Source organism: Protopterus annectens, chromosome 9.part0 (genome assembly GCF_019279795.1).
Source record: "Protopterus annectens isolate FY-2018-M chromosome 9.part0, PAN1.0, whole genome shotgun sequence".
Taxonomy (NCBI): Eukaryota; Metazoa; Chordata; order Ceratodontiformes; family Protopteridae; genus Protopterus; species Protopterus annectens.
The window spans coordinates 1,130,149,620-1,130,177,342 of record NC_056743.1 but is presented as its reverse complement, the minus strand read 5'-3'; the positions used below and the strand labels follow the sequence as shown (position 1 = coordinate 1,130,177,342).

General features: G+C 38.8%; 1 protein-coding gene across 1 annotated transcript in view; it reads right to left on the bottom strand.

Annotated features, from left to right (window-relative positions):
* The window catches only part of SOAT2 (sterol O-acyltransferase 2), a 380,502-nt gene extending 357,606 nt beyond the window's left edge, over positions 1-22,896 (bottom strand). Inside the window, exons 1-2 of the mRNA XM_044082202.1 lie at positions 22,528-22,896; positions 3,185-3,321 (exon numbers count right to left, since the gene is read on the bottom strand). Of these exons, the coding sequence (XP_043938137.1) occupies positions 3,185-3,321; positions 22,528-22,896 (506 nt within the window). The remainder of the gene's footprint in view (positions 1-3,184; positions 3,322-22,527) is intronic.
* Between the last annotated feature and the right edge of the window lie 4,827 nt (positions 22,897-27,723).

The following is a 27,723-nucleotide window of genomic DNA, read 5'->3' as shown; positions in this document are numbered from 1 at the left end:
TGGCACAAGTAATATGCTCTGCCGACAGCTCCAAATAAAATACATTTGAAAAGGAGCCTTTTGCTGAATTTTGGATATATTACTACACTGGATATACTGTTACAAGGATTTTCTTTGTCAGACTTGGAGTGAATCTTGAGTGTGATACTCGACTGGATATACCTTCCGACTGGATTCAGTTTTCTTTATAAACTACTTTGGGGTTGCTGGTGAGTTGTTTTTATATATATATATATATATATATATATATCTTATGTACATGATGTAAATACAATACAATAAAAATATACCAAAAGGTAAATAATGGCTTACAAAATATTCACAATTATTTCAAGGCAAAATATGATGATATCCCAATGCCATGTAATTTTATTCTTTTCTAATGCCTTTAATTTTAATATGGGGGTAATTGTGCTGCACTCATTAATACCAGGCCACATATTGGCTTGTGTATTTATTTGCCATTTTAATTCTTTTAATTTTAAATACAAGTCCCAAGGTCTCCTGTCCTCTATGTCTACGTGGTCAATTACCATAAAGGAGAACTGGTGTTCTTTGTATTCATTAATGTGTTTAGCTAGTGCATTATTAAGCTTATTTTTCTTAATGGCCTATTCATGCTCATATATTCTTTGGACAAACTGTCTTTCTGTTTTCCCTATATAGAATATTGGGCATGAATTACATGTGGCTAGGTATACTATTGCTTTAGATTTGCAGTTATACTTGCCATGTAAGTAATACTTCTTTTAACCTTACATAAAACACTTCCCCTATTTTTATTTTGTGGCACCAATGACAAGCTCCACATTTAGTCATACTCATCATGCCATTCCTAGGTGAACTATTCCTACATTTTAAAATATCTTTAAAACTTCTACCTTTTCTAAATACAATTTTAGGTTTTTCACTAATGTGGTTTCTACAGTAGGGATCTTCCATAATAATGTTCCAATTGTCCATAATAATGTCTCTACCCATATTATGTTCTTGAGAGAATGTTAGGACAAGTGCTTTAGAAAACATAGTTCATCTTGTTTTATCACTGCTTATATCATTATTAGAAACACTATTAATAATGTTAGATGGAATACTACCATTATGTACCACCCTTAATCGACTAAGAATGGGTTTGAAATGTCCATTCTGTCTTTTAATGGTAACTTCTTGTATAAGAGTTTCAACTAGTGTTTCTGGATAACCTCTATTTAGAAACATGTCACATAAAAAAGCACATTCTTCTTGAAATTGATCAAACTCAGTGACCATCCGGACTGCTCTTACTAATTGACCTTTAATGACAGACTTTTTCTGATGCTCCGGATGGCAATTGCTATAATCTAGGAAACAGTTTGAATAAGATTCCTTCCTGTAAATCACAGCCGTATACATTTTTTGACATTATTTTTCATAAGATGCACATCTAGATAATAGTGTTCCATTGAAGCCAGTGCTAAAATCTAGAAGGTTAAAATAAAATAAAAAACACAATAATAATAATAATAATACCATTTTAACAAGAGAAGACCACATAAACACATGCAAGGCTTTGGGTCAATATGACAGTATTTCTTGAGCTGCTTTTAGTATAGATATTATTAAAGGCAAGCATTTGTTGAGATGTATGTATTAAAGTACATGTATTTACTAGGTGGGCAACATGCGCATTTATTAGTCAGAATATATGTATTTATTAAGCTGCTGAGTGTGTACTGCTTATACTTGTGTATATATTTTTATGTCTATATCTATGCACATAAGTAGTTACTAAATGGGGAACATGAGCATATGCATTTATTCATTGACTTTTTAAGTATTTTATTTATATTCATCCACATGTCCTTGTCTTTACATTTTGTGTATGTGGTTTTTAAACAGAATTTTTCTGACTTTAGCAATTAACCAAGGGAAAAACGTAACCATAGTAATTAATTGATTGCTGAGTGCTGAATTAACTTTGAGTGGTAGGATTGATTGTTCTTGTAATGAATTAAAGTATTTAATTGCTGTTTGAATGAACTGTTTGATGAAGCAATGGTTACCATTATGAAAGTGCTCACCATTTTGTATTAAAAAAGAAGATTTTACTTTGTCGTGGTTCAGCTTCTTTACTCCAGCTACCTTCCTTCTGGGCAGCTGTGTTTCAACATTTTCAACGTCTGGGCTAGTTTAGGTTTTTATCAATGATGACTACAAAAAGCTTGGCATATGAGATTAGTTCAGTTTTAATACAACTAGAGGATGTGATAATTAGACCCATTTTCCTGCTGTGTGAGAGTCAGAGGGGAACATGATTAATCTGTCTTTATTAAAAGTTAGAAGCAGTACTGAAAGATTTATCCATGTTTCTATTGAGTTGCAGGATTTTTGGGAGATTGATTTTAACTGTCTAAGGGTAGGGCAGAATGGATGAAAGTAGAATCAACTGTATATTGTATGATGGTGGCATGTTTTACTTCTTGGTATAAACTATTAATACATATTTTAAAGACTGGATACCATAGAAAACTGGATACCATAAGATAGAACTGTAGTAGGCAACTGTTTTAATAATTTATATAGAGTAGTTGTCTTGCCATTTGACACACTGAGGTACTTGGTACCATAATTCAGTCTTGTGTCAGAGAGTGTGTTGAGCAATAGGGGAAGAGATACCATCTCATATCAGCTGCTTAAAATAGGTCAAGAAATTTAGTGTATATGAGTAGACTTTCAGTTCTTTTTGGTAGATAGTGTCTATGAATACTAGCAGGGCTAATTCTGTGTTGTGCTAAGGGCAGAATCCTTGTTGACAATGAACAAAGATGTTATTGTCTAGTAAGAATTTCATGATTTGTGAATCCATGCACTTTGTAAGGATTTTGGAAAGCTACGAAAGGGTTACTATAGACTTGAAATTAAAGAATTCTACCGAGGGGGCACCTTTGCATTTAAATCAAAGAAGCAAATCTTGTGGAAAGTAATAAATGACAGATCAATGAGTCAAGTGAAGTATGATCTATATGCTCTGCTTATAGTATTTCTGACTGCCAGACTAAGTGAATAAAATGGCTGCTGGACAATTCCTTCAGTGTCTGAAGTAAGTCCAGAGAAACCAGGATGCATCAGTAAAATGATTACATTTTATGCCACAAATATTCTCTAATTCCAGAATATACTGTTTAAAATGTACTGTGACACTTACTTGACTTGTTTCTGCACATCTTTATCGTTAATGACCTTTAAGCGCTGGGAATATGAATGTGCTGCTTCCTGAATTGTTTTATCTAGGATGTCACTTAGCTGTCCTTGGATCTGTTCCAGCAACTCTGATTTAACATACTAGAATCAGGGAAGACACATTTAGGTAAGTCATGGCTTAACTGTTTCCAGAAATAACAAACCAGCTAACATAAACAGTATCGTAAAATTACTAGGACATTTTATTACCGTGGATGTCTAAATGGAGCTAAGGTTTATAAATAGACAGGTCCTGTTTTAGTAACTGCACACTGAAAAAAAATGACCCTGTGCAAGACACGTGTATTCTTTCAGGCATGTCTCATTCACAGGTGCTGTTGGAATACATATATATATATGTATATATATATATGTATATATATATATATATATATATATATATATATATATATATATATATATATATATATATATATATATATATATATATATATATATATATATATATATATATATATATATATATATATAAGGTATAAGGTAAACATACCAAATTATTATTCATTCAGTCATTTAAATATTTAGTTTACTCATGCCCTTTGGTCAACTAGTTGTACTTACAAGTGCCAGACTTCAGTTAAACTGGGGCTAAAAAGCCAGCAAATATGCATAACTGATACTAAATGTTCAAACAATGCTCACTGTCATAGTGGGTAGCAGCAACAGCCATTTGAGCACCTAGTTTAACTATACACTTTGCCATGATATAAACAGAATATTATTCAGTTTTTAAGCATTTTAGAAAGCAAAAATAATGTTATTAACACTTGCAGTTCATTTACTTGAAGACACTGGATTAGATTTCATCTGAAGACAGTGTAAAGCTGCCATGAAATAATAAAACCCTTAGTCTTAACTTCTGAGTAAGACTCCAGTGTTATTCTAAAGTTTTCTAAGCCAAATGACTGCTGCAGAGTGATGTAACCTGCTACAAATTACATTCACCCTTATGCACCATCTTGTTGATTTATGCTATCCCTGATGCTACCCATAACCCTGCCTGCAACACTAGTGCTACACATTAGAGTACTAAACACCCTCTTCATAAACAATAACACGATACAGACAAATTGCATTTGGAGGTTAGCGCTGCTTTTTTTTTAACCCATCAACAAAGCAAACTGATTTCCTTTGTTGATCAGTTAATTATTTAGAGGTCATGCTGTGTGTGTGTGTGTGTGTGTGTGTGTGTGTGTGTGTGTGTGTGTGTGTGTGTGTGTGTGTGTATCTGTGTGTGAATGTGTGTCTGTGTGTCTGTGTGTGAATATATGTGTGTATGTTCATGTGTGTTTGTGAGTGATTCTACAATGAAGGGTCAAAATGCTAAATATATAACATCAGCAAAAATATTATGAACATTCACAATAAGGTAAATCTGTAACACCAAAAATACAGAAGATCAGAAAAGGAAAACAATAATTTTAATAAGGTAAGTGACAGGAGATGTGCACTACACTATCAGGTTCACCTGTGGTAGAAGTAAAGCAATGGCTGTTTGCACAAAGAATTATTTATAAAATAAATCACAAAAGGCACTCAGAGTGACAATGTGAGGAGTGATGCAATACATTTGATGAGAGGTATTTCATCTACCAGCATTACTACAGAGTAACAAGAGTGTCCAGGCTCAGACCATAATTAAAGTGGAAAAGAAGTGATGTCCTTCAAGGATGCATCTGCAGTCATAACAAATGGGTTGTCCTGTCGTCAGGCAGCCCTTCGGTCGGCCGGATTCCAAAGTCTGGGTCCGGCTTCGGCTGATGTCGCACTTCACCCGACGTCATCTCTGCTGGTCTTCGGGTATAAAGGCATCAGCCGACGCCATTTTCCTCAGTCTTTCTTGCCGCGTGGCGCCCGAAGCAGAAGCTGTTCGCAAGTGCCGGTCGGTCAGATCCAGAGATTACTACTACCGAATACTACTTCGAAGACTTCTAAAAAGCTAAGTACCCTGTTGGGGACACTTTCTTGCCTAAGCCGATGTCAGAAAAAGTAAATAACTGTTTAACTTGTGGGAAACAAATACCTCATAAAGATTTCCACTCTTACTGCCTACCTTGTTTAGGCCCAGACCACGAAGTAGCAGCCTATTTAGCCTGTGCTTCCTTCAACCGACGAATGCTTAGGCGTCGGTCGGAGTTTGCTGAACAGTTTTTCGGCTCAGATTTTGCGTACATTATGCCGTCGGATCCTCCGACTACCCAAATTGTTAAAAAACGCAAAGAAAAAGACCGACACTCGCGGTCCGCGGTTTCGGCCGAAACCACGGTTAAGCAAGCCGCGAGTGTCTCGGTTTCAGCCGAAACCGAGAAAACGGGTCAATCTTCAGCCGAATCCATGACTACTACTGAGGCTCCCGCTACCTTAGTTGAATCGGCCTCTGAAGTTTTGCCTACTACTATGGTTCCTAGTGAATTATCAGACACCATCCCTTTGGATGTCTCTACCCCAGCACGTGGTGCTGCTAGGCCTCCTGCAGCCATGTCTATAAAGGCCTTTGCCAGGGCCAAAGCAGCCAAAACTGTTAAATCAGTGCCTGTTAAGACCCCCTCACATAGGCCCACTTCTAGTTCACAAATGCTTACTCTGGCAGAGGATTTAATCTCCTTAATTAGGGGATCCCAATCTCACCCAGACAGGGCCTCTCAGCCTCCAGAAAAGAGACCTAGAGCAGAGCCCCCCGAGCCAGTGTCCTCTGATGATTCTTCGGATGACTCAGACATTACAGATCAGCCAGAGGCTCCTTTTTCTATTTATGAAGATTCCGATGCTGAAGAATCCATTCCATCTGCCTCTCCACCAGAGGAATTTTCCTTTGGGGAAACCTTACATGCCATGAGAGAACAATTCCAATGGCAGGGACAAGATTTCTCAGATTCAAGAAAAGGCTTAGGACCTTTCTGCACTTACCACAACATAGGCCCTTAGCTATACCTCCAGTTCTGCCTGTTGTGGATGATGCATTTAATGATGTTTGCACTGCTCCTGATACTTTACCTCCAGCCCCTGCCAAACCAGATAGATTTTACAGGGTGCCAGACACTCATCACCACCTATACAAGGCCCCACTTGCAGATCCTGAGACTATATCCCAGGGGCCTAAGGCAGTAGCTTCGACCTCAGCAAAAACCCTCTCCCTTCTGAAAGGGAATCCAGGTCCTTAGAGAGATGGGTGAAAAAGTTTACACCTCTGCTACTCTCTCAGCTAGAGCTTTAAACTGTCAGTTTCACATGATCCAATACCAAGAGTTTATGCTTGATCAGTTAACTAAGAAGCTGTCCTCTGATGACTCCTTAGATAAGAAATATGTTTTAGAAATGGTGAATAACATTCAGCAGGTTAGTAACCATTCTTTAAAATGTGGCTATGATGCACTGGAGGCTTCATTTAGATCAGCCATGACTGGCACAGTGATAAGAAGGCATGCATGGTTGAAGGAACAGGTTTTGCCGGATCATGTTAAAGCAAAGCTGTTGGATGCTCCTATGGATAAGGCCAGTCTATTTGGTACACCTGCTCAGCAAGTAATGAAGAAAATGGAAGAGAAGGCAAAATCTGTACAAACAGTTAAGGATTTCTTACAGGTTCAGCCCCCAAGGTTTAGCAGGAACTGGCCTGCCAAAAATTGGTCCTTTCCAGACTCTTCAAAATCTCAAAGAGGCAGGAATAGACGCTCTAGAGGCAGAAATCAATCCAGAGGAGGTGCCTATAGAGGACGCCAGTGGCAGGGCAATAACCAGAGAGGCACAGACACAACCACTGCCACTGCAACAGGACAATCACAGTGACTTGACTCTGACACCGCCTACCAGGGAGCAAATAGCAGCACTTTTAGGCGGAAAGTTAGCCTTATTTTCGAAAAATTGGCACTATATCACAAAAGACAAGTGGATTTTGCAAACCATAGACCAAGGCTACAGGTTCCACTTCCACACCTTACCAGTAAAAAGAGGAATGCCAAACCTACCTCCAAACCAAAAAACAGAAGCTCTAAAGCAGATAGCTCAATTAACAAAGATGAGAGCTGTGGAAAGTGTACCAATAACACAACAGGGCAAAGTATTCTACTCCAGACTCTTCCTAGTACCAAGACAAGAGAAAAGTTGGAGACCTATTCTCGACCTGTCCGTCTTAAACACATACATCATTGTACCAAAATTCAAAATGCTGACCCTACAGCAACTTCTTCCCATGCTGGGCAAGGAGTGTTGGCTGGTAACTCTAGATCTCAAGGAGGCATACCTGCACGTCCTCATACGACCAAATTGCAGAAGATACCTCAGATTTCTTGCAGGATCAGAGCATTATCAATTCTCAGCATTGCCCTTTGGCTTATCTACTGTGCCCAGAGTATTCACAAAATGCCTGGCATCAGTAATCGCTCATTGCAGGCTACAGGGAATCCAAATTTATCCATATCTGGACGACTGCCTGTTACAAGCGGACAACAAAAGCAAGGTGACAACAGATTTACAAAGAGTCATTTGCTTACTACAAGCCCTGGGATACACAGTCAATTTAAAAAAGTCAAGACTGATACCATCCCAGACAAGAACTTTCTTGGGTGCGGAATTGGACACAGTAAAACAAATGGCATTCCTAACTGCAGAAAAACAAGCACAACTCCCTCTTTACTTCTTGGCATTAACAAAGCAGCACAAGCTAACAGCAAGAAAAGTACTGCAGGCCTTGGGCTTCATGGCATCATGCATAATCCTGGTCCCCCATGCCAGACTGCATATGAGAAAACTACAGTGGTACCTAAAGAATTTATGGTCTCAACACAGGCACAGCTTAGAAACCGAAATCCCACTAATCCCATGCCTGAAACAAGAGTTCCTATGGTGGGCTCAAGCATGCCAGTCAAACCCAGGCTTGCCCTTCCACAACTTTCAAGCAAACCAAACCATCACAACGGACGCCTCAGACCTAGGCTGGGGGGCGCACATGTTGGACAAGTGCATACAAGGATTGTGGACTCCAGACCAGCTGCACCTGCACATAAACCAAAAAGAAATGCTGGCAGTAAAACTAGCAATCCAGAAATTCAAACCATTCCTCAAAGAAGGCCATTTAATGATAAGGACAGACAACACCACAGTCATGTGGTACATCAACAAACAGGGAGGCACTCATTCATACCCCCTATGCAGAATATCTCTGGACCTTTGGAATATGGCTCTGAGCTACAACATCCAGCTACAGGCAATATTTGTGCCGGGAAAAGAAAACACCCTAGCAGACATGTTAAGCAGAACCACCTCGGATGCTCACGAATGGATGCTACACCCAGACATCTTCAAGGCCATCACAAAGAAATGGGGAATGCCACAAATAGACCTATTCGCATCCCCACTCAATCACCAGCTCAAAAAATTCTGCACAAGGACATGCCATCCACTAGCATGGAAGGTGGACTCTCTATCCTTCAGCTGGAAAGGCCTGACAGCATATGCATTTCCACCTCTTCCTTTGATGCACAAGGTACTACTGAAAATCAAAGAGGAATGTCCAAGGATAATTCTGATAGCTCCGAATTGGCCAAGACAACACTGGTATCCTTTGCTGAGGAGCATGTCTCAGGGGAGAATGTGGCCAATACCCCTGATGCCTTTGATGTTAACTCAGAACAACTACAACATCATGCACCCAAACCTAAAAACCTTGCAACTGACTGCCTGGAACATCACATAACAGCAACTAACCCAGACTTATCCCAAAGGGTTAAAGACATTATCCTTGAAGCCCGCAGACCTTCAACAAGAAGGAACTATGCAGGAAAATGGAAAAGGTTTGTCATTTGGAGTACTGAAAGAGGAAAAGATGTCTCAACATAGATATTGCTAACATCCTGGAGTACTTGGCAGAGCTTCTACATACGGGCCTGTCCTATTCCTCCATCAAGATACATGCATCAGCTATTTCCGCAGAATACAGCTTCGATCCACCTGTCTTTTCGCATCCTCTACTCAGGCAATTCCTCAGAGGGATCAAGAATGTAAAACCTCCTAGGAAGCCACCATTACCAGCATGGGACTTGAACTTTGTGCTAGAAAAATTGACACTCCCTCCATTTGAACCAGCAGCAACAGCAGACCTTCAACACCTATCATGGAAAACTGCTTTCCTACAGGCAATTACTTCAGCAAGGAGGGTTTCGGAACTACAGGCCTTAATGGCAGTACAACCCTTCCTAATCTTCCATCAAGATAGAGTGTCCATGAGAACTAATCCTACATTTATGCCTAAGGTGGTATCCAGAGTGTCTTTAAACCAGGCAATCCACCTACCTACCTTCTTTCCCAATCCACAGAACAGGGGGGAAAGGCTGCTGCATACCTTGGATGTACATAGACAGTTACGCTACTACCTGGACAGAACCAAAAGTAACAGAAAAACTGACCAGCTTTTAGTAGCCTATGCAACAGGAAGGGAAGGAAAAGCAATTTCCAAACAGACAATCTCCAAATGGATAGGAAATTGCATAAGATTCTGTTACTCCTACCATGGAAAACCAGTTCCACAGAACATAAGACCTCATTCTACAAGGGCTACAGCCACTACCACAGCTTTCTTACGAGGAGTGGCAACCAAGGACATTATTGAGGCGGCTACTTGGACCTCCGTGCATACATTTGCCAAGCATTATAATTTACCTCTATACTCTAGATCCCGAGCAGGGTTTGCCACTGCTGTATTGCAAGGGATCCTAACTACACCATAATTCTTCTTCCTCCTCCCCTAGTTTGGCTATGGTATTCTACCCATTTGTTATGACTGCAGATGCATCCTTGAAGGACATAGTACAGTTTTGTACCTACCATAAATGTAGATGTCCGAACAGGATAGCATCTGCAGTCAGGATTACCCACCCTCCTTCCCCTCTGTGGTACTCCTAGGGTATTTACCCTCCTAATAGCTAGCTGGGGGGGAGTCTCTTATAGTGTATTTGTTTGTATATATGTACATACATGCTTATTTTTGTGTTTGCCTTCTACTATTTTGGAAACATTGGCATTTATCCAAAATTTAGCTTTCCTAGAGGGCAACTGGCATCTGGGGCAAGAAACACTGAGGAAAATGGCGTTGGCTGATGCCTTTATACCCGAAGATCAGCAGAGATGACGTCGGGTGAAGTGCGACATCAGCCGAAGCCGGACCCAGACTTTGGAATCCGGCCGACCGAAGGGCTGCCTGACGACAGGACAACCCATTTGTTATGACTGCAGATGCTATCCTGTTCGGACATCTACATTTATGGTAGGTACAAAACTGTACTTTTTCTTCCCAGTCCAGAGATTAGCATGTCCAGCACCACTGCCACATATGGGAGATACACAGATGTTAGAAGCACATGGCAAACTCTTGTAGGTCAAAACCCCATGCACGTGTAATTGGAGTCTACAGAATACTGTTAAAGATGTCTCGCACAGCCTGATATTTCCTTTAAAGTCCTGTTCTCATGGTAGTCTAAAGTTCTTAAAAACTTCCACTTTAGCTTCTGTTTTACTACATTGTTTTTTATATGTATATGTTTAATCATAAAGAAGAGAAACAATGAATACAATAAATTAAATGAATTAATGAATGAACAAAGTGAAGCATTACATATGGTACGGGATTATTAATGGGATCAACACTGACAACAAATAAAATACATGATAAAATAAATAAATTTAAAATTCCAAAGATGGCATATATCAAAGTCTTACTTGCTAGATGAGAGCAAGAGTCCAAATCTGTAACAACGATAAGTTAAGTTCCATAACTATCCTAAGCTGATTCACAGTTGGTTCAAACAATGTTCGAAGCTTAAGAATACTGGAGATTTCTTGGTGTGTGTTCCAGTGTGCCTTGTGGATTTAACTGGAGTTTCTTTGGTATACCTAGTTTGTGTTGTTTTTCGTATGGCTTCTGGTAGCACTGAGAATTTGTTTCCTGGTTCGCCGGTAATTTTACCTGCTTCTACACAATTTGGAGTGGAAAATGTTGGTAATTTAATGGCTTTGTTGAATGTGATGAATGAGAAACTAGAGGTTTTGTCTGCTAGAATGGATAATTTATCCCAGTCGGAGAGTGGGTGTAGGGGAGTAGAGTTTATTGAACAGCCTAAGAGCAATTGTTCGTCTGGTGTTAATACTATCGGTTTAGGGAGAACAGGATCCCAGAAGCAAGCGTCGAGTATGGTGGTGCCGCCCACATTGACACCGTTGCCTGTTTCATCTCCCACAAGGACATCGGAGTTCCCCGATGTCTCTACTTGGCTTAAGTAATGTCTGTCTATTACTGAACTCCATGTTTTACCTTATAAGGATCAGCGAGTCGAAGACAGTGTTTCCTTGGCAAACCAGTTAAAAGTATTAGATCAGAAGTCACTCAGAGTCAAAAAGTTACAACTTGAAATTAGTTACTTTGATGAATGTAGGAAAGCTGGTGTGGTCCCTAAAGGCCTGCGCTCGTGGCAGTATCCTACAGGCTTAACTGCAGGGTCTGACTTTCACACGGACCTGATGAATTTGTTTGACAAGCATGGATTTGAGTAAATGCAGTTAATGTGTCAGCATTACCAATGAACAGTTGACAGTTTGTCTCTTGAAATAGCAGCATTGGATGGAGACATTAAACAACATGAGGACTTTACCTGATACAGGTATGACTATTCAAGAATTTTCTCTACAGTTACTCAACATTTGAATAAGAATGCTGAGAATAAGCTGAAGAAGTTAAAGAGAGATATTGAGACATACAAGAACCACACCGCTTATCCAGTACCCCCTCTCTCACAGGATAGGAAGTTTACAGGTTATCGTCAAGCACCCTTCCATGGCAGTGATGACAACGGGCATGGGGAGGTCCAAACTGCAGCGTTAGAAAATATGATAGGGACCGCTTCAGGAGTTTCTTCTGGAGATGGTAATGGGCAGGTATTTGTTGACGATGCAGAGTCTGAACATTCTTGAGCTGGGAGGGATAGTGATCAGAGCCCTTTTCCGAATGGGGGGCAGAATCATCAGAGAAGGTACAACACAAGAGACCGTTACAACACAAGGGGTCAGAATTTCTGCAACAGCAATATGTCTGTTACCAACAAAAGGAAATGAAACACAGTAACGGTCTAAGGGTTATGTTGAACAGTGAATGTGACTTTAAGATATTCAACTTTTCCAGTTATACATTGACCAGGTTTTGTGTGAACTTTTTTCTAGGGGCTTGACTTTTGTGCCAGCCCAGCACTTTGATTTGCCTAGAACGTTGATTGACCTTAAGTTGTTTATCAGAAAAATTAACTTATCCTTACTTTTGGGGAACAACCATCGTCCAGGTGGAGGTATGAGGGTACCTAATACTTTCAACCCTCCAACACACCTGTCTCTTGTCTTGTTCAAACACGTGTGAAATAGACATCAGGAACTTATGCCATGCTAAATGTAACTGTAATATAACTATGTCTAGGGATGAACATGAGGCATTGCAAATGTTTAAATCATTACTGGTGCGTGTGTTGAAACCAGACAAGGGAGGGGGGTTGGTGTTAATGGACATGGAAAATTACAATGAGAGGATGAGGAATGTGATTAGTGGTAAAACTTACGAGGCATCTAGTGTCAGTGAACTGAATACTGTGTATAAACGCATTAATGGCTTTTTGGGAGACCTCTTTTTTGAAGGCGTTATAGATTCAGAAATGTTCACTTATCGGTAGTTTCACCGAGAATTCCCACCTTGTTTGGATTGCCAAAACTACACAAAAGTACCATGGACCCTCCAATGAGAGTCTTAGCTAACACTAGGTTTTCCATCACATACGCTGGTGCTAAACTTGTTGACAGTATTTTGAAAAAAATATGTCAAGATGGAGACCCAGATTTGTAAGGATTCGTGGTCCTTTTTAGCAGCTATCGAACAATGTCCTTACCAGAACAACATTGGTTTGTTGACTATAGATATTACTGATTAATACTTTTCAATACCCCACAATTTGGGTATTGATTGGGTGGTGGAGCGGATGCTAGCCCATGGAGCAGAGAGTAATGAAGTGCGCTTGGTACAGGAATTGTTGGACGTCATTTTAACCAACAGTATTGTGATGTTTGACAATGATATCTACATCCAAAAAGTAGGGGTGGCTATGGGCTCCCCATGTGGAGCCAGTTTCGCCAACTTGGTTATGGCACAATGGGAATATCAGTATGTGTTGAACACACTTGAGATTAGGACTACGGTCAAGTTTTACACAAGATTCCTTGGCGATGTTTTTGTTTTGTTTGATGGGGACAGAGTGGAGGTAGATAAATTTGTAGAAAAGATTAATAACAGTACTACTTTTTTGAAGTTTACCCACACTTTTGCGGAGGACAGCATAGCCTGTCTAAATGTTTATTTGAAGAAGGATTTTGTAAATAAGTGCTTCGTGGTGAGCATCTACCGTAAAGAAACATATTCTAACACAATGCTCCACTACTCTAGTGCCCACCCCCAACATCAGAAGAAATCTATAGTCATGGGACAATTGGTTTGTGCTGTTCGGATGCTATCAGAGGATGTTAGTTTTGTTGAAAAATGTGAGGTTTTGAAGGACATGTTTACCAAGAGAGGTTACCCTGAGTCAATGATTTTGGAAATAATAGAGGAGGTACAAAACAAAAGAAGAATGGGAGTTTACAAACCTATTTTGACAGGGCAAACCATGATGTCTAGTACTGGTTACACTAACACAGGCTCCCTCTCTTTTGTTTCCATTGATGAAAATAATGTGGAGGATAATGGGTTGAGTTTTACGATGAGATTTATTACCCCTTACAGTATAGAGGCAGATTTAATAAAGTGTATCCTGGTGAGAAACTGGGGTTTGTTCAGTTTTGATTCTGACATAATAAGTAAATTGGGTGACAGACCTTACATCGCTTACAGAAAAGGTTATAATTTAAAGAGTATCATGGAGATGAATAGTGAAATGTGTCACCTGATTGATGGGACTTTCAAGTTTGAGGCGTGCAGCTGTTGCAGGCACTTGGAAACTGGGGCCAGTTTTTCAATTGCTAACAAAACTTACGGGATAAAGGGAAGATATACATGCTCTTCGAGGTCTGTAGTTTACCTTGCTATCTGTCAGCTTTGTCTCACATTTTATGTGGGCAAGACTGACAAGAAGTTGAAAGAAAGGATCTATGAGCATGTATACAGCATAAGGAAAGCTAGGTTAGAGAATGCCCTGGCCTAACATTGTAGTGAGAATCCCACTCACTCTTTTGTGTTTAGGGTTTTAAATCAAATTACATCAGATGTAAAAGGGGGACCTTACCAGTTACTGTTAGAGAGACAGGAATTGATTTGGCAGCTGAGGTTGAATTCTTACAGAGCTCTGGGTCTTAATGACAAGGTTTCTCTTTCATGCATACTGAAATTAAGAAGTCTACTGAGATAGAGCAATCCAATGTTTGTGTTGATGGAAGTTGCACATATATTGGCGTGTACTTATTTCCATTTGTCTATATGTTCGTATAAGATTTAAGTAAGCATTATATTAACATCATGTTTTTATAAATCTTGAAATGTGAACGTTGGGGTAACATTTCATGATTGTTTGATTTTTTTTACTGGATTAGGTTTATTTTATTTTAGTATAAGTAGGATTTTTACATGTCCAGCATTTGAGGATGTTGGTTTTTATTTAGTGGGTAATATTTTATTGATCATGTATAAAAGTTTTTTATTTTTAACTTGCAGTCTTGTTATTTATGGACCTGGGGACCCAAGTTGATAGCAATCTCTCATTTGACAACCACGTGGCCAAAGTGGTTAGAAAAACATTTTATATAGCCCACCTAATCATGAAGGGATTCACATCTAGATCAGGGGAGGTCATCGTGCCTCTTTACTCATCCCTCATCAGGCCCATAATTGAGTACAATGCCCCTTTTGGGATGTACCTTACCAGACACCTGCAGCAACTGGAAAGACCCCAAAAGTACCTCACCAAGAGGATCAAAGGGCTCAAACAGATGCCATATGCTGCCCGGTTAAAGAAACTCCAGCTCTACTCAGTGGCATACCGCCTGCTCAGAGGCGATCTGTGCCTGACGTATAAAGCCATGTCCAACTCGGAATTAATGGACATGCTGCACCTCAGAAAATCCAAATCCCATCGAGCTATGCACTCGAGAGACTTGAACCTCAGCACTGAAATAAATAGGACATGCTGGAGGGACAGATTTATAACCCCAGAGGCTCCCTTCACTCTGGAATAAAATCCCAATCCAGGTTAGGCAGAGTCCCTCATTGACTCTCTTCAAGAGGAATCTTGATGAGTGGATGGGAGATCGTAGGTTTACCCCGGGTATCACTTCTGTGTCACTGTTAGACAGAGGCACAGTATACTAACCTCGAAAAAGGGCATAGCAAAATTAATTTAAAATGGGTGGCGAAAGCCAAACACACTCTGGCTAGGCTTATAAATGCCCTAGGGCAGATAGCCTAGTATGAACCTATGAAACCTATGGTATAGTCCCTTTAAATGTTAATTAGTTTTAACATGTGTTTGTAAAGGGAGATGTATATATGGGTGTAGTGTTGTTTGCTCTGTTTGTCTGAAGAAGTTCAGTTGAACGAAAAGCTTTGTGGAAATAAATTGTTGCTTAACAAGTCTGACTTCAGTTCTGCTCTTGCCTGGAGTTCATTTGGAGATTTCTTGGTGTGTGTTCCAGTGTGCCTTGTGGATTTAACTGGAAAATCCCAACTTTTCACAACAGGGCAATTGATCTAATGATTTGTAAGTGCCACATTTTTGACCAAGCCTGGCACAATCAAGCAGTCTGCCATCAAGAGCCAGCCACTGTCCAGAAACTGTCCAGAAACTCTGAAACCACTGAAATCAAGCTGAGGAATTACACACTTTGGCTACCCAAAAAATGGTCAGAAAAACACCATAAAAGCAGGCATCTTCAAAACTAGTCCATCAGTTCTCAGACCCAAGACCCAAACACAAAAAACTGAAACTACGCTAAGGTGATGTCTTACAACCACAAATTCTAACAAAAAGAGATACAATTTAATGAAATGTTTGGACAAAGTCCAGTTTAAACAGTTGTTTTAAAAGATGCACAATTCTCAGGGTCCAAAGATAAAATAGCATAAAATACTTCAGGTTTTGCCCATAGGCAGCCAACATCTCCATCTTTGGATATGTCTATTGAATATATTATATACAAAAATGGGATGAAAAGTTTTTTTTTTGTGAGCTATCTTTGTCAAAAGAAATTTTACCAGCTACTCTTCTGCAGTTCTGGTAACAGAAAGACTCTCTATAGATCTGGGAGTCACTCTTCTTAAAGAGAATTACTGGATTCTTCTGGAAATCTTGAGCACAAAATAGGCATGTCCTTTGCTGTGAATCAAGAAGTAGAAACCAGCAGCTCCAGCTTATGAATTATACCTTAGGGCTGATTATGCAAGATTTATCCAACAGCCCACATCATTCTGTGTTCCAAAGAGTTAAATCCAGAATGTAAATTCATCCGTAGGGTAAAGATGAGAAACAAGCCCTGAAGAGATGCCCTACAGAAGAGGGGGAATTGACATGAGAAAAAAAGAGGTTAAAAAAAGTAATGTGCTTGCCTAATATTGTAACATGTGGCTGCGTTTATGATTGAGAAGATAATCAAGATGGCAAGGTAGGAAGGGGAATAGAATATCAATTATTTTAGTGCAAAATGAGTATATAAATAAATAATTCAGTCATACAATTTATGATACATGCGGTCCTCAGTAATTCAGTTATTCAGTATTCCTTATTAGTTCCTGTGTTGCTAAAACATATCTGTTTAATTCATTTGCTGGTTTGGTAAGTTCCACTAAGCGTCTGTCTCTTCAAGGGTTGATACCAGAACAGTAATCTAGTTATGTGAATTTTGACAGCCACAGGCTAAGCAGTTGGAGACTGAGACACTCTAATGTTTGCAGTGTATGTCTCTGCTGGTTTGTGTTGGTTGGAATATCTAAGTTTGTCTTCATTAGCATAATATTCTAAATAAAATGGAAAATAATGTGTTTTGCATAATTTCTTGTAAAAATAAAATATTACTTCTTATGTTTCAGCCATCTTAAAGAATAATATACTATGATAAATGTTAAGAACATTTAATAATGATAACATTATTTTCTTATTTTAATGCATTCTACAAATATAAGCAAATATTCAAAACAGCCTTTCTAGGGCATTCTAAGCATTATGGAAAATAAAATTTTGAGGCAGAACAATAAAAACAGAGTATGACATGTATCATAAATTGTTGGTATATTTCAGTAATAATCAAAGTGTCCCGAAATCATGGACAAAGTCCTAACTTTTACCAACCATTTAAGCAATAACCATCGACGTGGTGTGGTATATTGAAGATTTACCAATGGTTGGTGTGGTTTAATCATGAGGCAAAGCCTGAGTGATTAAACAAAGGCAACCATGGGTAAATCTTCAATATACCACAACCACGGAATCGGTTATTGCTATTATACAAAGACATTATTTAAGAAAAAAAATACTTACTTTTCTTAAATAATGTCTTTGTATAATGGTAAATTGCTGTTCTTCTGCCAGTTGTGGTATACTGCTTCTGCATTTTGATGTACTGTGCATGTGTATAGGACTTGCGTTCCCACACATACCCAGTACATCAATGCTTTGAAACGGAAGCAATGGAGAAAAGAAAGTCTCCATTGCTCCGTTTTCTGTCTTTTTTTTAATTGTAAAAAAAAAAAAAAAGGTTTTGGGGCAGTTTATACTAATGGAAAAAAGTCTGGGCGACCGGACGTTTTTCTGTTGGTATATTGTGGGATTTACAATGGGCATGCTGGTTGGGCTGGCCAATCAGTGTGCACGTTTTAGAATATTAATAGGGACACATTGCATAATAGTCGAGTTCCATTACTGCTCTAAGTTGAAGTACAATTGGTTCAAACATCCAAGTACATGAAGCTCCTAGAATACTGGCCAAATCCTAAATTGCTGCAGCAGGAGAACTTTTTGATAACATTCCATTTTCCAACTTTGCAACAGATATTTTTAAAGAATGACATGCACATATTGCCTACTGGAAACCAGTAGGATGTACAATAGACAGAAGCCTTAATGTTACATAATTGAGTTTTACTGTCTGAAAAGGTAATGCACTACAATGGAAAGGTAAATCATGAGCAGAATGAGTGCAGCATGTGGGAAGTTCAAAAAGAGTCCGAAGATTCAACGTTTACTAGAGGAAAAATCAACATTGCCAGTACTCCTGGTTGGCATGGTGACTATTCCTTTCATAACAACAGATGAAGGGCCAAAGACAGACAGTTGGAGACAGGTGACTAGCACACATTGCACTAGCACAAACATAGGACAGAACACAGATGACTGGAGGGAAACCAATGCACAGAAGACACACAGCCATGTATCAGTATGTGACTTTACAAAGTATCGACTGATTGTGTTATGCTCATTTGGCTTACTTCTTAAGATTTTCTGGTCTCTATTAATACCCTTCATCTTTCATCCTTCAGCTGCAACAGTTTTAATTATCTGGAAATGCTGTTTAGATTTCCCTGAGAAGAATATGAAAAGGCTGGATTTGGTCCACTCTTTCTGAGTTTATACAAAATCCCCATGATATTTTACCCTGTTTTTTGATGTGAAACATTACATTTGTACTTGAAATCTAAATTCCATTTTCATAGCCTTGAAATTTTCTTTTTAAATTCACAAACTTCAAGATATAGATTGTTAATTTCACATGTTCACTGAGCCATTCTCTTATTTTCTCATTGTGTAAATGAAGCTGATTTACGCTCTGTAATGTTGTTGTTTGTCTCTTGGCTTTTTTCCAGTAAGGGATCACCACAGCGGAACTCCGGTCTGCTAATGATTGACAGTAGATTTTTACGAAACGCCGAGGTGCCAGCTCGACACCCAACCTTCAATGAAGGCATGCCCATTTACACACGCATGTCTTTTGAATGCTACCCAACCATGGGGAGGACATGCAGACTCCACACAGAAGGCACTCCCAAGCCACGCCAAGAATCGAACGGGAGAACCTCTTGCTGTGAGGTAACAATGCTACCGCCGTACCACCGCGGCATCTACGCTTTGTAACAAATAGTGTAATTTAGACGATGGCTAAGCATGTTCATAATACTATTTATCAAATGGTTTCACTGTACACATTACAAATTTAGCCAAGCAGCATTGACATGGGGTTAGCTGTGTCCTATATGTTACAACCCATCCTAGACAATATGATAAAGATCACCATCTACCTTTTGGTGACGTTGGATTTGCCAGTCCCTTAGCTGCTAACTATAACTGAGAACAGAAATTCATCATCATGGATAATCAGACAAATAGTTTTGTATGATGGAGTTTAGACGGTTTTCTTTTTCTTTGTATAAGCAGCTCTGTTATATGTAAGAACTTTCTGGGGTATTTATCTACTCTATCATTTTTTCAAGTCTTTAATTTTATACACTGTGCAGGGAAAGAGATTTTGAATCTATAACACCTTCCATTTATGTTGTATTGCTAGATGGTAATTAACCAGGTGTGGGGTGGCTGAAATGGACATTGAATTTAGTGCTGATGCTCATCATTAAATCTATTATTAGATAAAAACTGGAAGAGCTTTACTACCAATGAAGTGATGGCTTAGTCTGTGGTTGAACTTCTTTTGCTTTTCAGTCAACAACTTCAGGAATTTGTTAAGAAAGTGTTCTGATTACCCACCCTTTATGCTTTCTACTAACAGGGTTAGGTATATGCTTTTTGCAAAGCCTGCAAATGTTTAAACCTTATACAGTTTTTTGTTGGTCTAGTAGAGCCTATGGCTATAAGGATTACTATTTATTTTACAAAGAACTTAGTTTATGTTGTCAAAGGTGATTATTGCTCTAATTATTATGAAGCTAAATTTCTAAGAAATTACAGAAAGAACGTGCATAGAAATTAGAGACTGCTATTTGTGCTAGCATGTCTGGTTGAAGTTTTGTATATAATTTCAGATTGATCTGTGTATAGTATGCCAGCATGACTAGCTATGATATTGTAAATAGATTCTTACATGTTGATTTATGATCTGATTGTACAGAATGTTTTAAAGACTTAAACTGTGTCATTTTACATTTCTAACTGTGCATGTTTGTGAAGAAAAATTCTTTAGGCAAATTGTTTCAGATTCAGCTGATCTGCAGATGATGTCTTAGGAATATTGACAGTTGTTGTGTGTTACTGTTAGAAACTGAAAGACAGGAAGGAACTTTAGTAAACAGCTGTTAGTTGATTTTCAAAACATGAAATGAAAAATAGAACTGGAATAGTTATGACAGGCTAGTCTATAAAAGAGTCTGCTGAAGAGAGTTAACAGTTGGTTGTCAGTTACAGTTGTCAATTATAGTTCTGAGTTTGTTCAGAGATGTGCTATGCAGTAGATACCCAAAAGGAGTCACCAAGAACTGTAAGCCTGCCTTTGCTCTGCTGTAGTAATTTAGTTTAAATCAGAACAGTGTTCTTTAGTCAGATAGAAAATAATAACTAATCATTAGATCAGTTAGAGTTTTTCTGAATGTTGGATTTCTATCCTACAGTACTGATTTCATTTTCCTGGAGATTGAGTTCTGTTTGTTTATTGGAAATTACTGGTTTATATTTTTAATCACTTTGCTCATTATTAAATAGTTTTATTAACTTATATTGTGGCTGATCAATCAATGTTTTCCTTAGTGATTTGAGAGTGCTTATACTTGCTTTGATAATTCCCTGGGCCACTCTGAAAGCCTACCTGCTTAGGCAATTTTTTTTAATACTTAATGTTAATAATTGGACACTCTTTTAAAAGTGGTCTATATCAGCATATCGAACATCAAATTAGCCAAATACGAAAAGGCCGACACAGAAATCTCGAATTACAACATGTCTGAACAAGGAAAACGCCAAAATAATATCGAATTGCCATAGTTGGCCAACTCCACCTCCCGCTTCCTAAAGCACAATAACGGAAAAAAGTAAATTATAAGAGATCCATGTCAGCAGAGTGTCAAATAAACATTTAAAACATAACCCAGATATGTAGAACGGCATTCACGTAACCAAAATACAAAATAATGTATTCCAAACAGCACAGCCAAAATATCACCTCACTTCAAACCTTAGGTAGTAGAGCTATCATCCTAAGGAACTCAATTGCAGAATAGTCATTCCTATTACTCAACACTGCCTGCATACGGCGTTGCTTATCAACACTCCTGATTTTTTTTTAGGGGACGGTGGACAGCCAGACTGTAATTTTAGTCGCACTTCATTGATCCTGTTCTGTTCACACACCAGCACATTTAATACAGATGGTATATCTGAAATCCTCCTACCTAACAGACATTGCAAAGGGGCAATGCCAGCCCTCCACATTGTTCTGGGTACATGGAGGTAATAACTCATTCAGACAGGATATATTCCAGAATGAAATAGGGAAGGCTGGTGGAAATCTAGTTAAATGTGTAGACCTAGTCTGCTGTCTGCAGATACATCCTAGAATGTACACTTCTTCAAAGTATAATAACAATTCCTTCCCTTCCACCGGAAGGGTCTCTGTCACAGTACAAAATGTACTGATAACTTCATCCTCATGAAGAAATGACAGTGCTACCAACTTCTTGACAGATAGTTGGAATTGTACACTCTTACCATACAATGTGGACAAACTGAAAGCCTGTACCTTATGCCCTATGGCTTGTGAAAAATGGAAAAGACACCCCTTAGGAGTTACGTTATGGAAACTATGCCTGACACTTTTAATGGTTGCCATTTCAAAGTCACACAGTATATACTCCACTGTAGGTTCTTTGTCAAGTGATGACAGTAGTTCAAACACACACACCCATAAATAATTATATGCCTTGTATGACTTTTTAGACATCAGGCAATATACAAGGGGCAAACACTTGGCATTCTCACCATATGACATTAATCCATGGACACTATAAAGTTGTTGGCATAGCCAACCCTTTATCAGGAACACACCATCCATTAACCACAGTTTACATGAACACAGATCCTGCAGATTTTCCTTCATACTAAATACAAGTACATGAATATTGCTATTCAAGTCCACCTTCCATTTCTGTATAAAACACTCTTTTCTTAACTCACAGTCTGTGACATTTACATCCATTAAAGGGGTTGACATGATTTTAAAGGTGAGCATTTTCCTACGCTGCACACGATTCACTCGTTGAAAAATTGACTGCCTAGATAACAAACTTACAGTGCTCTCTACTGATGTACTAACGATTATATCATCCACCACTAATGCTAGGGTTGTTCTAGTTACCTGAGCTGTCTCTTTTAGGTCATGACAAGCTACATTCCTTTCCACTTCTGTTGCATCTGGTGGATGTGTATGACATACGGACTTTAATAGCAGTTCACCTTCTACCTGCGTTATAGTAATAGCTCTACCTTTGCACTTACTTGACTGTTTCAGCTTGCAACACCAATACTTCCTATCTTTGATTGTCTTTTCTAGACTATAGATATACCCGATCACATGTAACATAGCTTTGTTTTTCTGTGATGTAACACTTGGATAAACTTTTCCTAGTGTACCTGGTGCTACTGGAGGAGTGCCAGCCATTGTCAAATTGACACGTAGAACGTACACAAACTACGTGTTACTCAATGTATTTATTGCCATTGCAGCAAGTACACAGAACATATCCATAGGTTCATAGGTTAGTACTAGGCTATCAGCCCTAGGGCCTATACAAGCCTAGCCATAACAATTCCCTGAATATTTCTTCCCACATTATTTACTTTCCTGGACCCCTGTCTAGCAGGGCGACTGACGTGATCCCTGGGGTGAATTTCCTTTCTCCCATCCAATCGTCAAGGTTCCTCTTGAAGAGGTCCAAAGAGGCACTCTGCTTGACATGTATGGGCAATCTATTCCAGAGTCTGGGGAGTCTCTGGGTCAGGAACCTATCCCTCCAATATGTTTTGTTTATTGTGATGACAAGGTTTAGATCCCTGGAGCGTGTAGCTCTGAGGGATTGGGATTTCTTTAAGTGTAGCATGTCCAACAGCTCTGGGTTTGACATGGCCTTGTATGTTAAGCAGAGATCGCCTCTGAGTAGGCGATATGCGACAGAGTATAGCTGGAGTTTTTAAGGTGGTCAGCATAGGGCATCTGCTTTAGGCCTGTGATTCTTTTAGTGAGGTATTTCTGAGGCCTTTCCAGTTGTTGCAGATGTCTTGAGAGGTACATACCAAATGGGGCATTGTATTCTATAATGGGTCTAATGAGGGATGAGTACAGTGGGACAATGACCTCCTTTTTTCTGGATGAAAAGCCCTTTGTGATGAGGTGTGCCACACAGAAGGATTTCCTGACTGTTGTGGCGATGTGGTTATCGAAGGTGAGACCACTGTCCACCTGTGTCCCTAAGTCTCTTATCACACTTTCTGTGTTTAGTGTACTGCCACCTATATGGTAATTCATGGTTACATGTTTTTTCCCAAAGGGGATAACAATACATTTCTTGGCATTGAGCTTGAGCCCATGGCTCTGGCACCAAGCATCTGTTTCTGTAAGGCCCTTTTGTAGAGTATCCACATCATTTGGGGATTCAATAATGGCTCCCAGTTTGCAGTCATCTGCATTGTAATATAATATTTCACTATTCTACTGGCACAATTGCTAACATTATACCTTGTATGGTTATGTTATTTATCTATAAATTTCTTGTTTTGTTTTGTTTCATGGACTTGCACGATCATGTTGTGTTTCATGTCAAAAATGTAAGTTGGCCAACTGTGACTTTTCGGTGTATTTACTTTCGAACATTTACGCATTCGAACAAGTTGCAGTTCGAGAATTCTGTGTCGGCCTTTTCGTATTCAGCTAATCTAACGTTCGATGTGCTGATATAGACCATTTAAAAGGGCTTGAAGACACGCTGATTGGTGGCAGTGCATTACCTCATTATTTTGGGGAAGGGACACAGCTGGAAATCTGTGTCAGGCTTTCCCAAAAGTGTTTGGATGTGTGAGATTTACGCTATTTAAGTGTGAGTGTTTCAGAGGTCTTAAACTGGGACACATTGCTCTAGAGTGTGTAATAAGGAGTTACATTGGGGGTGGACAAAAGTATACAGTCCAGTCCCAGGTTACAGACCATGTCCTGTTGTGCTCTGAGAGGAAAACTGTAAAATATTACTGCTGTTTAGGTGACAGTCTCAAATTGGAGTCAGTAGTGAGGATTGAAGCTCCTTAATTACTGAGCAAGGATAGTGGGGGATGTCACATTATTTGGTGGCAGTTCAGTGGGATAATGTCCGGATGTCATGGGAAGTATAGATTATTTTTATTCTGTCTGGGGAAAGGAGGTATATGATGGTTTATGTAGGTACTCTTGTAGCTGTACTTGTAACCATTGTAGAAGTTTTTATTTTTCCTTTTAAAGAAAGTTACAATGCACAGGGGACAAAATTCAGAACTGGTATAAAAGAGAAAGGAATTATTTTAGCAAACAGAAATTAGCTACTAATAAACCTCCTCATGTTGATGAAATTGTGGCATCAAACCTGAACCTAATGCCAGGAGGTTGAAATAAATTATGTGATTGTGTGTTAATATGCAAATGCTTGTCTTTTTGAAAAAAAATTTTTTTTCATTAAATATTTTTATATCTTTTACATGAACATTTTTAAAATGATTTATTTATTTAATGACACTGCTGAGCTATTCATTAGATTTCATATTGATTTTACTGGATGAAATTCCAGCATGTAATGTTATTAACTTATTTATGTTAGGCATTTGATTTTTTTTAATCACACTGTGCCCCCACTAACTGATGATCATCAGTCTTCTCCTGGCCAGTCTGCCCATTTGCTCACTATCACTGGGGTAAGGGTCATCCAGGAGGCGCCATTATTGAGGCAACTATTAAGAGCAATTTATGCATTTTAATAGTATGTACTACCTAATTAATAATGTGCTTATAAAGGATTGTCAGCAGTGGGCCATCCCTCCATTCTGGAAGGGACATATACAAGCAACCCCACCCATCAAAAAAATGCACAGAAGGCAGTTTTTCCAGTTTCTTCCAGAGAAATTTGACCTACTCCCACTATTCCCACTCCCACCCCTCCTTGGGAAAGGAAAGATGGTTATGCCCCTTCAAGCCTTTCTCACTCTTCCACCCAGGCTCCTACAGTGCTGAAGTTGTAAATAGAATCCTGGATGCCTGAGGGCATAGTCTGGACTAATTTGTTCTGTGTTAATGAATCAGGTTCCATTTCATCTTATAAAGTCCTGTTTAATCTTTGTAGGATGAAAGCATTAACCTGGTTATTTTAATAAATTATTTGGTTAACCTTATATTAGTCTTGTGGTTAAAGAGCTAAGTTATATATTTAACCTTCAGTTGGTCTACTAACATGAATGTTGACATCCTTTAGATAAACCACTGCCTTTATGTTGAAAATGGAAAAGTCAGCTTCGTAGTACACATGCTCCAAGAAACAACCTTAATGCATGCAACTTTAACACATCAGTTTTTGCAGTGGGGCAAGCCCCCCTACATACCCCACAACCCTCACTAATTATATATACTAATTTCAGGATTGCACAATCTGCATTAAAAGGGAATATTCCCCTACTCAGGGATTGTTGATCTTACACACCTGTCGAGTAGCTGCATAGTCGACCAAATAGATCAATAACTTATTAGGTACCTATGAAGCTACGAACACATGCACACACATACACACAAACAAACACACACACAGATATCTCTCTCTCTCTCTCTCTCTATATATATATATATATATATATATATATCTATAAATATATATATGTATATATACTATGTGTGTGTGTGTGTGTGTGTGTGTGTGTGCGTGTGTTCGTAGCTTCATAGGTACTTAATAAGTTATTGATCTATGAGGATCTTAACAAGCCTCACCATATATTCCCATGACAGATTCTAGCCCCTATATTTTCCATACAAATAACTCAAAAATAGACAAAATAAGCCCTTTTACAAGCTTTATTATTTAATTTAACGTTTCTCTGCTTATTTTGTGTATTGCACTGTTAAAATCATTTTTTCAACTGTATTTACTGATACAGGCTTCACAATCAAGTGCGCTAGCCTTTTAGAGTCTTATAAGTGTATTTTAATACTGCATTTCTGTTTTAAGAGGAGTGGTTTACATCTCAGGAATTGTTTTTTATTGGTCGTTTTGGGCTGCTTCTATCCCTTTCAACTTTCTGATTTAAAAACATGTGTTTGCACAGGTTTGGCTTGTTTTACTTCAGCAGATCCTGTTTGGGCATTCTGCAGAGTACTACAGCAGAAGAAAGAGGAGAGAGAGACTTTTCCTGATTATAAGTACCTGTTTTTGCTTTCTGAGCTTGATTTTGCCTTGTCACACTTCTTTACAGCTGTTTTACAAGCTTTGTTATAAAATTTAACTGTTCTCTGCTTATTTTGTATACTGCACTTTTAAAATCATTTTTTTCAACTGCATTTACTGATACAGGCTTCACACTGAAGTGCACTGGCCTTTTGGAGTCTTATAGGTGTATTTTTATACTCCATTTCTGTTTTTGTAACTAAAAACAAAAAAAAAAAAAAAAAAAAAATCCTATCTATTTGCTTGTTTCCCACCTTTTCTCAAACTAGAATAGTCCGGATCTCAGATTTACTGATTTCAGGACTGTATTTAGTGTTGTGAGTTGTCCAGACCTTGCAGAGATAGAAGGAAGTCTTTCTGCTTACCAGTGGGAGTGATAAGTTCTTGAGCACCATATCTATCACTAAGTGGAGTAGTTTCCAGCTCAAGAATTGTTTTTTATTGGCCAATTTGAGCTGCTTCTATCCCTTTCAACTTTCTGACTTAAAAACCCGTGTTTGCATGGGTTTGCATGTTGCGCCACTAAGCTAGGGTAAACTATTACCGGTACCTTAAAGTCTGCTCTCTAAATTTTCCCTTAGATCTTGCTAGCTTTCATCTCTGAGCACTCAAATCAGACCTCTAAACCCAGCACTTGCTCAGAATTTCTTGCAACTATCATTGTAGTCGCACAAACTGCTAATAACACTAACAAAAACAGCTTTAGTACTTATAAAGGAGCATAACAGCTACATTATTTGCATAAGAGCTACATTACTACAGTACTTGCATAACAGCTACAGTACTTAAATAATAAGCACCTATCCAGGCATGTTTAAAGGTCAATTCTCTACACTTTCTCCTATTAACCTGGTGAAACTGGGCATCCTGAGGCAATGTAGCAACTACCTCATGTACACAGATAACCCTCTCCTCCTACCTACTAACACATCCACTTGTGAGAGATCCACGTACATAACCAAACTGGAAGCCACACTTTCTCAAACCAAGACTGGACTAGCCAGCCAAGAGGAGAAGTTCAACACACATTCCATACCTCA